The following is a 13,657-nucleotide window of genomic DNA, read 5'->3' as shown; positions in this document are numbered from 1 at the left end:
TAAAATGGCATGTCGATAAATTTAAAAAAGGACTTTCATTAAAAGATAATGAACACAACAAAACAGCCCAGCAGTCTGGGAACAGACTGATAAAGAGCAACAACAGCAGGCACTGGGTCCAAAATACTTGGAAAGATGTCCACCATGCACAAGAAAAGCCTAAGTAAGTGGATAATTAACAGCACAGGGCATTAAAAACGGACAGAAAGATGTTAACGTGACCCGACAAGTAGAGTGGCACGCTGCGCCACACACTCTCGCTCACTCCTGCCAAGTGGGAACTCTCCCTTAATAACAGCAGCCTAACTAAGTCTTCTTCACTATATCCGCAAAGAGGTTGGAGACAGGACACTGACGACACATTTTAAACCAATCAGAGGAGACCCTACTGTCAACAGAGGAGAAGAGAAGATAGAGAGAGATACAAAGAGGGAGAGAGAGAGAGAGATTCCCGAAAATAGCAGATGCTGAGTGAGAAATGGGGCTGCCGGCGTCCCTTCTGGCACTGTCAGTTACCTTGGGGCACAGAAAAACAGAGGCAACACATGAAAAGCACTTTATTTTCGTCCACCCTCGACACCTACAGGGTACCAGGAGGTAAGCGTAGCTGGGACCGCAACCAGTGAAATTGTCCTCCATCATGAAGACATCTGCCATTTGCCTCCCCTGGTGACTACTCCGTTATCAATTTTCCTTCCCTGGTGGCATCACTGTTGGAAATTTCACATGTGAAATTCATGAGATGGCCACCTGTGTATCCACATCTTATTCCTGTTTCGACAAAGCCATAAAGTTGGTTCATATCAGTAGCAATAAACACCACTGACATCTGTTCACGGTGGCATCCATTTTAGTTAGAGGGAAAAAAATGCCAATATATGTAACTATCGGAAACATTACTCAACCCTTGGAGATGGGGTAGTAAGGGGGTTGTCCCTGAGGAGGTTTGGCCCATTATTCTTCAACGCCCAGGCGTAGCTTGTGTTTGTGGGTTACTGGTTCTTGGGAAGGGAATGCTGGGCCAGGGAGGGCCTGCAGAGGGAGACCGACTGAGCGCGTGCAGTGGAGGCAGGCTCCAGAAGAGAGGAGGAAGCAACGTGTGGCAGACAGCAGCTCTCCCTTGAGACACTCATTCCACAGCAATTATCTTCATCAGTACTCAGGAGACAGGCTTGCTAGGCCTGTTAAATACTAGCTATGAATATACACAAAAACAATCTCTCTCTCACACACACACACACACACACACACACACACACACACACACACACACACACACACTTTTACCACCCATCCAGCAGTCTAACTAAAAAAATTACAGTCAGCTGAAAGGGAGACAAGAGAGAGAGAGAGAGAGAGAGAGAGAAAGAGAGAGATAGAGAGAGAGAGAACAACGATAGAAGCTGAGGGAGAAAAGCCAGCCTGTCAAGGAAAGAAATGCTTGCAGATATTCTGGAAATGAGAGAGAGAGAAAGCGAGAGACAGACAATGTTCTTTTGCAGTGAAATCATAAAACATAAAAAGCAATAATTCAGCCCCTGCTTGGATGGAAATTAGAAATGGAGGAGTTGGTCTCGGCAGGTATGCATGAGTGAGCACAAGTCAGGCCTCTCTCTCTCTACCGCCGTGCCAGTTTCACACAGGACACAACAGGGAAACCTTCGACATTTATTACCGCACCACCTCCACAGGCCAACCCTGTGAACACACATCACAGTGCTCATTTCTGGGCAAACTGACCGGGAGAGAAATGATTAATTCAGAATTGTGGTAGGACATACTGTGTAGAGGAATATGAAATGCCCCCATCTTGAGCGCACCATCTTGAGTATCCGCCTTGCTCTTGCATATGCAAAATGGTGCATAAATACAATCTTGAATTTCAAAAAATATAAATTCGGTAAGTGGTCAGAGCTTTGGAGGCCACGGATAGCTTGAAACCAAAATGTTTTGTACAACATCAATCTGCTCCTGGCAGCTGTGAAGCGAAAAACATGACATTTAGCTGTGGATGGAAAAACACAGCAAAAAGAACATCAAGACAGTACATGTATTTATCTTTCATGAATGTATTTTTTTTACTAAACATAACGCTACTGCTGCACCCAATGTCAATGATGAGCAGCATTGTCAACTCCGTCACACTACATAAACTTCTCCTCACATTGTCCATTATCATTTGATGACACTTAAGAGTCAATTATCTGACTGAACTCGCACAACAAAGGAAAACCAGTTAGCAAAGCCAAATGGTCTTGGAGCTACATGGAACTGAAGATGATTACAAGGATGATGGGGGGGGGGGGGGGGGTGGAGTAAGACATTAACCATAACAATTACCACCAGCAACATTTATCAGTGTTTGCCTGTGGGCCCTAATGCCGAGTGCTTCTCTGCATGTGACGATCGTGCTAAGTTCACATGCACGCTGGTGGTACTGAAGCTGTATCATACAGCACCATACTGACTGTTCTAAAGAGCTTTGACAATTATTTGATTGGTTTTCAAGTATTACATGTATTGCTATTGTAATATTTTGGTTTTCTCCAATTTCAGTTTATATTGTAAAATGAATATGTAGAACGTGGATAAAACAAGACATGTGAGGACAACATCTTGGGCTTTTGGAAAAACAGATATGATTCACCATTTTCAACAACTAATCAACAACAAAATAATTGACAGATTCATCAACAATGAAAATAAATAAACTGGGGAAAAGGCAAAATGACTTCAGCATATTGTAATCCCGATAACCATGATAAATCCATGATAACCATGACTAGTAATTCATAAATGCGTCACAGGCCTTCAATAACGCTCACAGTGGGATGTGACTTTGTGCTCGCCAAAACAAGGGCAGCGGAGAGTTGAAGCAGCACTTGCATCACATTCAGCAATGAGGGAGCAGATGGCAGAGGTGCTCCTCCCACGGCCAACACAAAGTTCCCTCACAAAAAAGTTACAGCGCCACTCTCTCATTGTGCCAAAGCCGGCAGCACCCTCACTCCTTTGGACAAGCCAGTCTACACCAGACTAGGCCTCTTTAATAACTTGAGATGTAGATGAAGTCTGTAGATGTGAAGCTGGAGTATCATCTGTAAGTGTAAGTAAGTGTGAGGCTGCAGGTTGATTGTTAAGCTTAAAAGAGGAGCTCTCGGTCGTAGGGTTGTGCCGATGGACGATGGTTGACAGACATCACGATGGGGAGCAACCATCGTGATGCCACGCCCCCACATGCCAGGCACTAATTCCTGCTTTTTTTTACATGTCTCGCAATATCAACATACACTAAACGGAAATTATCAACATACATTTTTTTACATGTCTTGCAATATCAACATACATTCAACGTAAATTATGTAGCCTAATGTTTTAGCAGAAAATAGTCCTAATGAATTATTATTGTTACGACTAGGAAATTCAAGCTCTTTGGAGCATCTCGCTGCAGCCTGTGGGAAGGCGGGGCTTGACATCAAGCCCAGCCCGAATCCAAGTCAGCCATGTTTTTTTTTATTATGTCACGCAGTTTAAAATCGCTGGTGGCGAGAGGGAGGCAGAGAGAGCAAGGACTGGCGACGAGAGCGAGCTGCAACATTCTTTAAACCAGCAACTTACTGCAAAACACGTTGTATTGTGTATTCAACACGTAAACTGTGGATTCAAACCTGTGCAACAACTAGCAAATAACTGTGTTTACTACCCCCACGCCCCCACCAACAATATCATCGTCAATCACAATGTTTTACTGTACCCATCGTCAGATGCCAATTAAGGCGACATCGCCCAACTCTACTTGGTCATAGTGAGTGCACCGTCAAGCCCCTTTCTCTTTCAGCAAGTGGACGACAATGTCATAAGCTCCTTCCCCCATGCTGACGGAGAGGCGTCTTCTAATTCCCAAGGATTTATTGGGGTAATAAGTGCTCCATTTGAAGGGAAGGTCAAAGCCTGGCTACCCTCGCTGAGCCAACCAATAAACAGCCTCGACAAGGCTGCTTGACTGAGCCGGAGTGCGGCTAACGAAGTGTGTGTCATTGCCAATGCTGTTATTAATCTAATCTGTCACTCACAAAGTAGATCTGAAGGAGCAAAGCAGAGGGACTACTGCTGTTAAATGACTCCCTTAACTTGTTAAAAAGGCAGAGGGGTTATATTATGGTTAGCTACAGAGAGGCTTTTTTACACTCTTTGCCATTCAAAAGGTGAAACAAATCGTGTACATAAAAGGTATTAATTAGGTATTTTACATTGATGTTCTCCAAACTTTGTCAATGTTAATATGACAACCTTCCAATTAACAAGAGGGCTATATTGTCATGCTGTACAGCAATCCAGATCGATTAAAATGCTCTTTAAACGCTGTTTCCATAGGTCAGAATCCAATACACCAACATTACTGATGACAAAGTATCTATGCAAAAAAAATGCAAAAAGGGAGGGATCAACAATTTTTCCTTGCCAGAGCCAAAGCGGCATTAACCATACCCTCAGTGTGTCTCAAAGGACATTTAGGATGTTTATAAAAATAAGAAAGTATGGATATAAACATTACAATCCTCCTTCAAGGATTGGCAAGTAAGGAAAACCTATAAACAGCATGGAAATTGCCCATCAGCTCCCCAATGTATAGCACTTCATGCTAATATGAGGAGCCTATAATCATTAGCCTGTCTCAGAGGTTGAATGAAAGCATCTCCATTAGAACAGCAAGAGGAAAACTCGATATACCAATAAAGCTTCGACTCCAGAGTCCTTGTGAGGTGGAGGATAAAAAAGCAGATGCCTCTCCACCACAGGGGAAAACTTTTTTTTTCCATATTCATGAGGGGTTATTTACAAATCTGTATTGACCGCAGAAGTCTTTCGTTGGGAATAGGAAGTGGGGCTTACTGACGTTCAATGGGGAGCTTTTCCAACAAAGAGGTTTAAAGTGATGAAACCTCTCAAGGACTTCCCACAGATTTTGGAGAAGGCACTTGGGCAGTCTCCAGTCCCTAGTACTATAGAGTCACAAGACGGTTCACGGAGTGTGCAACACAAACCCACTCTTCAGCTGTGGTATTCCTCAAAATTCTATTATGGGTTCATTTATTCTTGAATGCTTCAGATTATTGGTTATTATTATAAGGGTCTCTGGAACAGCATTACCCTCATTTGTGGTCAACTGAGTCAAGTCCCACCACAAACCCATTTTTAATTTCAAGTAATTTTTGTCAGAGCGTTGTTTATTTATGTAGGTTTTATTTACTACCTTACCTTTTTTATCATTCCAAGTTCTGTCATTTTATCATTTGAAATTCGATTTATTAAATAACCATTCTCAAAATGAACAAGCACCAGAAAAGTCCCTGACGAAAGGGATACGATTGGAAAGTAATTACTAAAACAGCATACAGGTTAATATTCTACAAACTGTTGGCTCATTTCATGACTTCCACTAACCATAGCCTGCACACACACAAACATACATCTTGAAAATACAATAACATGATGGAACTTTAACTTTTCACTCTGCACAGCTGTGGTCCACCTACTGGATTATGGATTATGTCTCGCATAATGTTATGGATTAGAATGGCTCTTTAAAAAAATAGATCTGTCTAGTGTCCTGGATCACTCCTGTACAGTAGCAGTTTACTGAATCCCTGGGGATAAAATCCTCATTACTGGCATCTCAGCTAAGCCCTAAACCTTTGAAATGTCTCTCCTTAATTAGCACCTCTGAATGGCCTCTAAGTTCATTAAAAAGAATGATCCTTACGGGACTTATTTCCTCGAAATTTGAAAGGAATTAATCAATTTTCATTTGGGTGATTGTACACAATTGATTTGCTCAGTTTACATTTGTGTTTAACCTGAAAAGCGCAAGGGCAATTTCACAACTTTGTTTTACTGTAATTACTGTTCTTTTTTTGTTAATCTATGCAACTAATTGACAGATTTATTGGCTGTCAACAAAGTGGCACAAATAAATGTCACAAAGCCTGTCTCATTCAGGTAGAGTCAGAGACAAGAAACTTTTAAATCTAAGGCAGAACATCAATCCTTCAACATCAACAAGGAGTACAAAGTTTACATTTTGCACATGCAACACAACTAGAAACCCAGTATGTCGTCACTAAGGAGGGGGGGGAATCATACTGTCCCTTTCAATTAGCTCTTTCCAGTCCTAACTCCAAAGTTCAGTAGAGCTCTTCTCACATCGCTTGTAACAGGTTAGTCTGTTCCACCACACGGTGCGTGTTTGTTCACAAGTTACAAGGTCATATAATACAAATGAGCCATACAGAGCTTAAGATCAGGTACAACAGACAGGGAAGAGTAGTGTGCAAGAGAGACATGCCATATTGCAGGATTTCGATCACAGCAATCTACATCTTGAGAAGTGGAAGAGAGGCCTAATCTCACAGAGGCACGCTTGGTGTCTCTAAGCAAAGCAGTTCTTCTCGGATAATAATTTTACCAATTAGCATAGCTAATGAGGAGCATCATTAGCAGACTATTTGTGGGATTCAAACGCAGTAGGCAAGTGAGGAAAGAGGTGGCCCAGAAGGCCCCAGAAATAAACCAAACACTGCTGAAGGTAGGTAGCTCAGGGGAAAAGGAGAAAATATACTTTAGACATTATGCAACATATGGCCATGTAGAGGCAATTGTGCTGCGCAGGTCTGAAGAGAAAGTGTGAAAACTATATATTTCAGGCGAGCGTGGCTAAAACTAAACATGTTAGTATAGTATACTATGCGTATGCTAACATAGGAACTGGAGGCGTCAGAGCACGTGCCGTTTATGTGTAGCACCCAATGGAAGACGGGCCTAATCGTGTTTTCCTTCCCACGTTCCTTTTCTCAGTGTTTAATTGTTCTCAGACGTCCTTGACAGTGTCTTCGAAATACGGGAAGGAATCAGGCTCATCACCCTGAAACACGGTGTAGAACACCCGAGTCCCTGTAGGGTTGCACCGAGCTGAAGCCTGCCAAAATATTCTGAATGATCGCGAGCCTTCTAAATTATTGAAAAATCCTAAACAGCTCTTATGAGCAACAGAAATGGCTATTAACCTTGGTGAAATGATATTCAAATCCAGTTACAGCAAACTTGGTCTACTGTATCCCTTGCGGGGAGGAAATGTAAATGTGTTCGTGCAGTAGACAGATGGGGAAGCCGACCGCCGTTTGAAGTTCCTCGCGCCAGGAGTCACCCCCCTCTCCGCCCCCACTCACGCCCCCCACTACCACCACCACCACCACCATCACCGCCCAAGCCCCCTCTAAAATATTCAAGATTCATTCAGCCGACTCCACTGTTTCAACACACCACCAACTGCTGCAGCAATATGAGGTGAAGGCTGCTTTGACACTTTCAAACTTTGCAAGTGATTTCCAAATGCAGCGCAGTGCAGTACTCCTATTAGCAGAGAGCAGGAGGGGGTAAAAAAAAAAAAAAGCATAACCTGAGGATTATCTGACGCGCCAGACTTGCAGTCCAGAGGATTTGATTTATCAGCTCCCCTTCCTCCAAACCATCTTTCCTCAAAAAAAAAAAAAAAAAAATTGTTGTGATCTCTTTTGCATTGTTATTGACAAACCTTCTCAAATTGAATTCCTTGTGGAATGGGCTTCCATAGCCGAAGAGGCAGGATCATGGTGAAAGCTACCTGTCAGTCAAGTGTGGAGCAAACTCCTGGCCAGGGGGACTGGATGTTCTTAGATCATTACCCTTATCCTGTCAGCAAGAGGCCAGCAGATGAGGGGAGAAAAACACGGATGGGACCTAGAGTGGACTTGCAAGGACTAATTGTACACGTGGCAGACCGATCTTGCTGGACATTGTTTTTGGGCAAATGTCCAAGTCTCTCTAAAGATATACTGATACTCAACATCAGCTTGTTAGCTGCTGCAGTATGCTAAAACTGCTCATTTTATAACAGGAGCTGAATTGAACCTATTTCCCCAATTTAATCTAAAAAAAAAAAGCATTTTCAAAACACACTCTGATCTAAAGTATAGTACAACATGTTCCAAGAAAGGTAGCCTCCGAATTTAAGCAAGTGTTGGCACTTGGCAAATACTTTTCAATAAAGACATGCACTGTAATATGACTTGGCACTGTGTACTTTTTCATTATCTAAAGCCTTCTTCCAGACAGATGTGGCTGGTCCCCTGTTACCAGCTATGTCTCATTATACCAACAAGATGAAAACATATGCTGACTAAGAAGTGCAGACTGCCAAACTAGACTGGATCTTCCTGCCGTGAAAGTCTGTGTATTTGGCTGCAGAGCAGTAAGGGAAAGAGAAGAGGTGGTCTTTGCAGAAGATAACTATACCTAAAAAGCAAGATTGTATTGATCTGTATACCAGGCAGCCTCGGAGTGTTTCATTTCAACTTGACCTGTCTATACAACCTGCTAAGTTACAAAGAAAACAAAACACACTATACACACTATCACTTAGTCAACCAAGAGCATCAACCTCCTCTCCTTTACAGTATACACACAGGAACCAGAAGGGCAAAAACTTAAACCCTTTATGAAATACTGAAACTAGCAGCCTCATTTATAAATGATCCGATTGGTCAGCACCAGGGCAAAAGCTGTGGGAAAAGGAGCCTGGACTGCAGTCTGAGCAGTAGGTTGGAAATGGTGTGTGTGGATCTGCTGGAACTGCAGTGCTGCACTGAGTTCTGCATCAGGGAGCAGTGAATGCACCATGGGTGGATGGACATCAAGCAAAGGCTATTCCTCTTTTTTTTTCCTCCTTCCGTCCTTTCCCTGCCGGCCGCTGCCAGAGAAAAACACGTCCTCCTCCATAAAACAGAAAACCCAGTTTGAACTCGGCCATTGAGAGAGAAGAGCGAGACGGTGAGGTGGTTTACAGTAAACAGCTCGCAGTGATCTTCTCTGCCAGAATTACAGCTTAAACCCAGACTGACGATGCATACATAAACAAGGGTTTGACAAGGGTGACCTTACTCTTACCCATAAATGCATCCTTGAAATGACATCTCAGTAGGGTTGGGTATCGTTTGGGTTTTATCCGATACCGGTGCTAAATCGATACTTTTAAAATGGTGGCGGTGCTGAAACGGTGCCTGAACCGGTACTTTGTTTGTTATTAAAATGTTTTAAATTAAAATGGTCTAAAGCATGAATTGCTTTTTTTTATTGATAACACAAATTTGAACATGAAATTGAACTGTTATATTCAATTTACTATCAATATCTCATTGCTCCTACGAATAATACATTTAAATGTTAAAACAGCTTGCCATGCATGCACACACAATGGTAAGCTCTGCTTTCAAGTTTACCCAGTGTAGGCGTTTTGCCATAAGGTATGTTAAAACCGCTTGCCATAAAACTGCCAGGTCATGGACAACGGCATTTGCAAGCTAATCTAACAGGGAACAGGGACTAGCAGTTAATTCAGTGTGTTCCCAAATACTTCAAGAAATGTCATGTCTTAATCCATAACACGCAATAGTTTTGAACATGTTAGGCTATATGTCGGTGTTGAAGTGTTTAGATTCCCAGCGCTAGCCAGGCATTTTAACAGCAACTATGGCTATGCGCTAACACCAGTCAGCTGAGTTTAATTAGCGATAACATACGGAGATGGTTTCGTAGCCTCGTTGACAGCTCAGTGACATCAGGTATGTAACCTACATATTTATGTTTTTGCCAGCGAACTTTTAACATGATCTTCATATTCATTGTGATGCTATATGGGCCTCATGCACATGAAAGATTAGGCTAATATCATGCCATTATGTTGTTTAGAACACACCGTGAAATAAAGTTTTCACCTTACAACTTTGCTGATAACATTTCAGATAAATGCCAGTTAGCGCATTAGCAAGGATATTGTGTAACATAAAGGCTACTGTTGATGTTGTTTCATAGCCTTTTGCTTGTGTGTAGTTAGGTCCACTGCTAGATTTTGACATTTTCCACTGGCCTATGTGGTGCACCCCTCTGGTTTATACATCCAGTGTTTATGTTAGCTATCGATAACTGTGTCCGGATGTGTTGCTATCAGAGCAAGACATTAGAGATGGCGCATGACATGCAGTGATGCCTCGTATAAAAAAATTAATTAAAAAAATGAATTAAAAAAAATGGCACCGAAATGAGGCACCGAAATCCACGTTGTTATTCGATGCAGTTACTACCGTTTGCGTCGGCACCGGTGCCATATTAGAACCGTGTTTCGGTGCCCAACCCTACATCTCAGGCTTCAATACAGTGCAAGGCATTCCTGCTACTGAAGAAGCATACATGTAGGCTACTTATTTGGTAGACTGTTATCCAATCACCCATACAATGTGCATAGGTCTAGCCTACTACAAGTAGGCAAAAAATGGTCAATTAGGTTGGATAAAGCTAGTTAGGTTGGATCAAAGTCAAACGAACTAAAATCTTGCTTTTCTGCAATTTTTGATAAAAAAAGGTTATCATAATTAAATAAAGAGAATTTAATGATGAATAACTAGTCTAATATCAATGGCAAGACATTGACTCTTTGAGTTGTCTATGCCTAACCCTACCTCCTAGCCTGTCAGTTTACTTGCAAGCCTCATCAGGCTGTGACATTGATGTTCATACAGCATTAATGATCCAGTCAATTTAATTGACTTACAACATCAGTATCAGTCAAAACACTTTGTAGAGAATATTGTACAGTATTTTGTTGTTTAATAAGCTTAAACATGGTTACTGGTTACAGAAACCGTTACTGAGTATTTTCATTACATTCAGTTCCTCATTTTTCATTTTTGTTTTTGCACTATTTCACAATTCATTAAGTGTTGCACACAGATTACACTGCAGTATGCAAATGTGATATTAGATATTGGCAATACAGTACAAAGGATGTTTAAGAATTAGCTATGGGCATTTGAAATATTATAAATACACATAAATCAATCATGGGATGGAAGAAAATCTCACTGTACAGTACACAAAGCCTGATCATTTACCAAAAAATGTGCCAATGGAAAGCTTATGGTAGCCTATCGAACAATGCGGCTAGCCTAAATTGCTTTTAGCATATCAATTTGATATAAGTGGAAAAAAAGTGAACTAAATTACATCGCAGCTCTAAAATATAACACTTTGCCGATTATTCATTTCACTTGCTCTAAGGAAACTTTTCTAAAATATGAAGAAACTAGAAAGGCACTCAGAGAGTACAAAGCTCCACTAAGGCCCACAGTTCAGTCTTGTCGAAAATGCCCTCTCTCCTGATGTTATCTCTCCTGATGTTAAAGTAAAAAACATAAATAAATGAAACGTTGGATCCACCCAATTATCCAAATCCACTCAAAAATGTAACGGGTTCTTCCTTGGCCCACACCAAAAACACACCTGATTTTATGACCGTTGTAGTCATCCTTGTGTTAACTGCTCATCAATACTCTGTTTAAATACAGTATCTCATGAGTCTGATGCAAACCTGATGCATGCAACTCACATCACTCAGTTTTTTTTTCTTCTTTTTTTTAACAGACCCTTAGCCTACATCATCCAAACAGGCGGATCATTAATTGGGATCATAGGGCAACAATCTGTTGTCTGTATGATGCCCATATCAAATCAATCCGCATGAAAAATGCCATCTGTTGAATGCTTAAAACAATCTTCACCAATGCAATCACAATTTATAAAAGACTCTTACATTAACAGTGTAGAGCTGCTAACACTAACACACTTGTTCTGGTTAACAAAACATACTGATAATGTCACAGCTTTTATCAGGAGTAGGCTACACTTCAAAGACTGATAACACAGCTACCCTTTGCACTGTTGCTAAAGTAGCTAACATAGCTCAGAACAAAGGTTGTTCAGTCCAAAGATCTATTTGAAGTCAGCAAGCTAATGTGTCTGATTATAGGAACATTGGGCATGCAAACATGGGCTTCGTTGGTTATTTACGTTTGGCTCCAAACTCAGTGGATGACAATGTTGCATGACACATTTTTTCATAAATCTATCAATACCACGGGTTGCTTCAAAAAAGAGATGCTATTCTTCATAAAGTTATATGCTGTCTTATGTGCTGTCAGATGGTGATGTATTTCCCTGTAGGCTCAACTCAAGGGCTTAGAAAACTGGGGTTCAATGGGAGCGTGAATCAACAAAGTAGCCTATTGCACTTTTCGTCTGGGAGCAAAACATGTTGCTGCGTTGATGGGAGCAAACACCACATTGCGGTTTACATTAGCCTATATAATGGTCCACACCACCCACACTTTGATTCATTCTGCCAGCTAACGGTCATGACTAACCAAGGACAGGAAAGTTTTATGCTTTCGCTTCAGTGTTCAGTGTGAGGTAGGCTATTGTTTGATTCTCTCAAGGTCATTTTCTCTGTCCTCGTTGTCAGAGGTCCCTCACTTGATGTTTCATTAACGTTACTAACACTGCTGAGCTGGCTGACACGCTTAACCTCAAAATAGGTTGCACATGAAAGTTAAATTAGCAAACGTTTCCTAAGTTAGCAAGCTAACTAAAATATGTCGCTAGCTAACGAACAGCTTTGCAAGCCGAGGTCCACAGATTGCAAAAAAATGCATCAGCGTTTTTTTATTTTCTAGAAGTAAGTGCCGTGGATAAGTGTCAGTAAATTAAATCTTTCGGTGGGTTTCATGACCAACACGAGTAACCAGCTGGTAGCACAGCTTGCAACGGCATTTATTCAAGTGACACTCACTGAAGACAAGTCAGACTTCCATGTAGGAAGCGTAGTTACAATGTGAACAGAACATAATTAAGCGTTACCTTGTTTTTATTAAGAAACAAGCAACTAGCACTTGCCCCACGCAGACCTCTTGCGACAGCCTGACAAGCCATGGATGCCGCCATGATGATCCGGAAGTGTGGACAGGAAACACGCATGTGAGTACCTTCGTGGAACTACGTTGAAAGCTGATTGAGAGGCTCACAGAAAGGGGCGTAACACAAGTCGTCCATTCAGTGCAGCCATTAGACATTCCCTGGTACAGCCTATGGGTACAGCCTGGAAAAAAGTGACTCATACTTTTCAATATCTGATTAATGCAGACGCCGATCTTGAACACAACTTAATGACCACAAACCAAGTACGCTACCAAGGTTTGTGTGTGCGTGCATGCGTGTCTGCATGTATGTGTGTGTGTGTGTGTGTGTGACAATGTTGTCTTCATAGGGGAGGAATCTAAACAAATAAGCAGACTTCATTGCAACAGTGGAATTGATCAATTATTCATGACATGACATGTTATGACATCCTATTTCATTATTATGACCGCCGCGCAGCCCTGGGCGCATGCCCAAATTTCCGTCAATGAGTCCCGGGACACTGAAAGACCGGGGTACACGAAACTTGGTGGGCATGTAACCCCACATGGATAGCATGGAACCATCGTTTTTCGTTTTGATCTGTAGCCCCCCCGCTGGACTGGACCCCCGAAAGGAGGGTAGGGCAGACACAGTTTTCTGTGAATATCTCGAAAACCGTAGGGTTTAGGAGGACCTTTTTTTTTTTATGTTGATCTCAAGGGGCCATGTCAACCCATTCTATAACCACTCATTTCATGTATAGCGCCACCTAGTTAAACACAAAAAAGTAAAAATGAGGTGTTGTAATTGAAGGTATCTGTGACCTAACATAGTC

At 41.7% G+C, this 13,657-nt stretch overlaps 1 protein-coding gene across 1 annotated transcript in view; it reads right to left on the bottom strand.

Annotated features, from left to right (window-relative positions):
• Positions 1-12,893, bottom strand: part of suclg2 (succinate-CoA ligase GDP-forming subunit beta) — an 87,507-nt gene extending 74,614 nt beyond the window's left edge. Inside the window, exon 1 of the mRNA XM_076267916.1 lies at positions 12,784-12,893. Within this exon, the coding sequence (XP_076124031.1) occupies positions 12,784-12,867 (84 nt within the window). The 5' untranslated portion in view covers positions 12,868-12,893. The remainder of the gene's footprint in view (positions 1-12,783) is intronic.
• Between the last annotated feature and the right edge of the window lie 764 nt (positions 12,894-13,657).

This window comes from Alosa pseudoharengus, unplaced genomic scaffold (assembly GCF_046254945.1).
Source record: "Alosa pseudoharengus isolate Yale_2024_CS ecotype anadromous, Long Island Sound unplaced genomic scaffold, YU_APseudo_1.1 YU_APseudo_1.1_scf_5, whole genome shotgun sequence".
NCBI lineage: Eukaryota > Metazoa > Chordata > Actinopteri > Clupeiformes > Clupeidae > Alosa > Alosa pseudoharengus.
The sequence above is the reverse complement of the archived record's forward strand: the minus strand, read 5'-3'. Positions and strand labels throughout refer to the sequence as shown.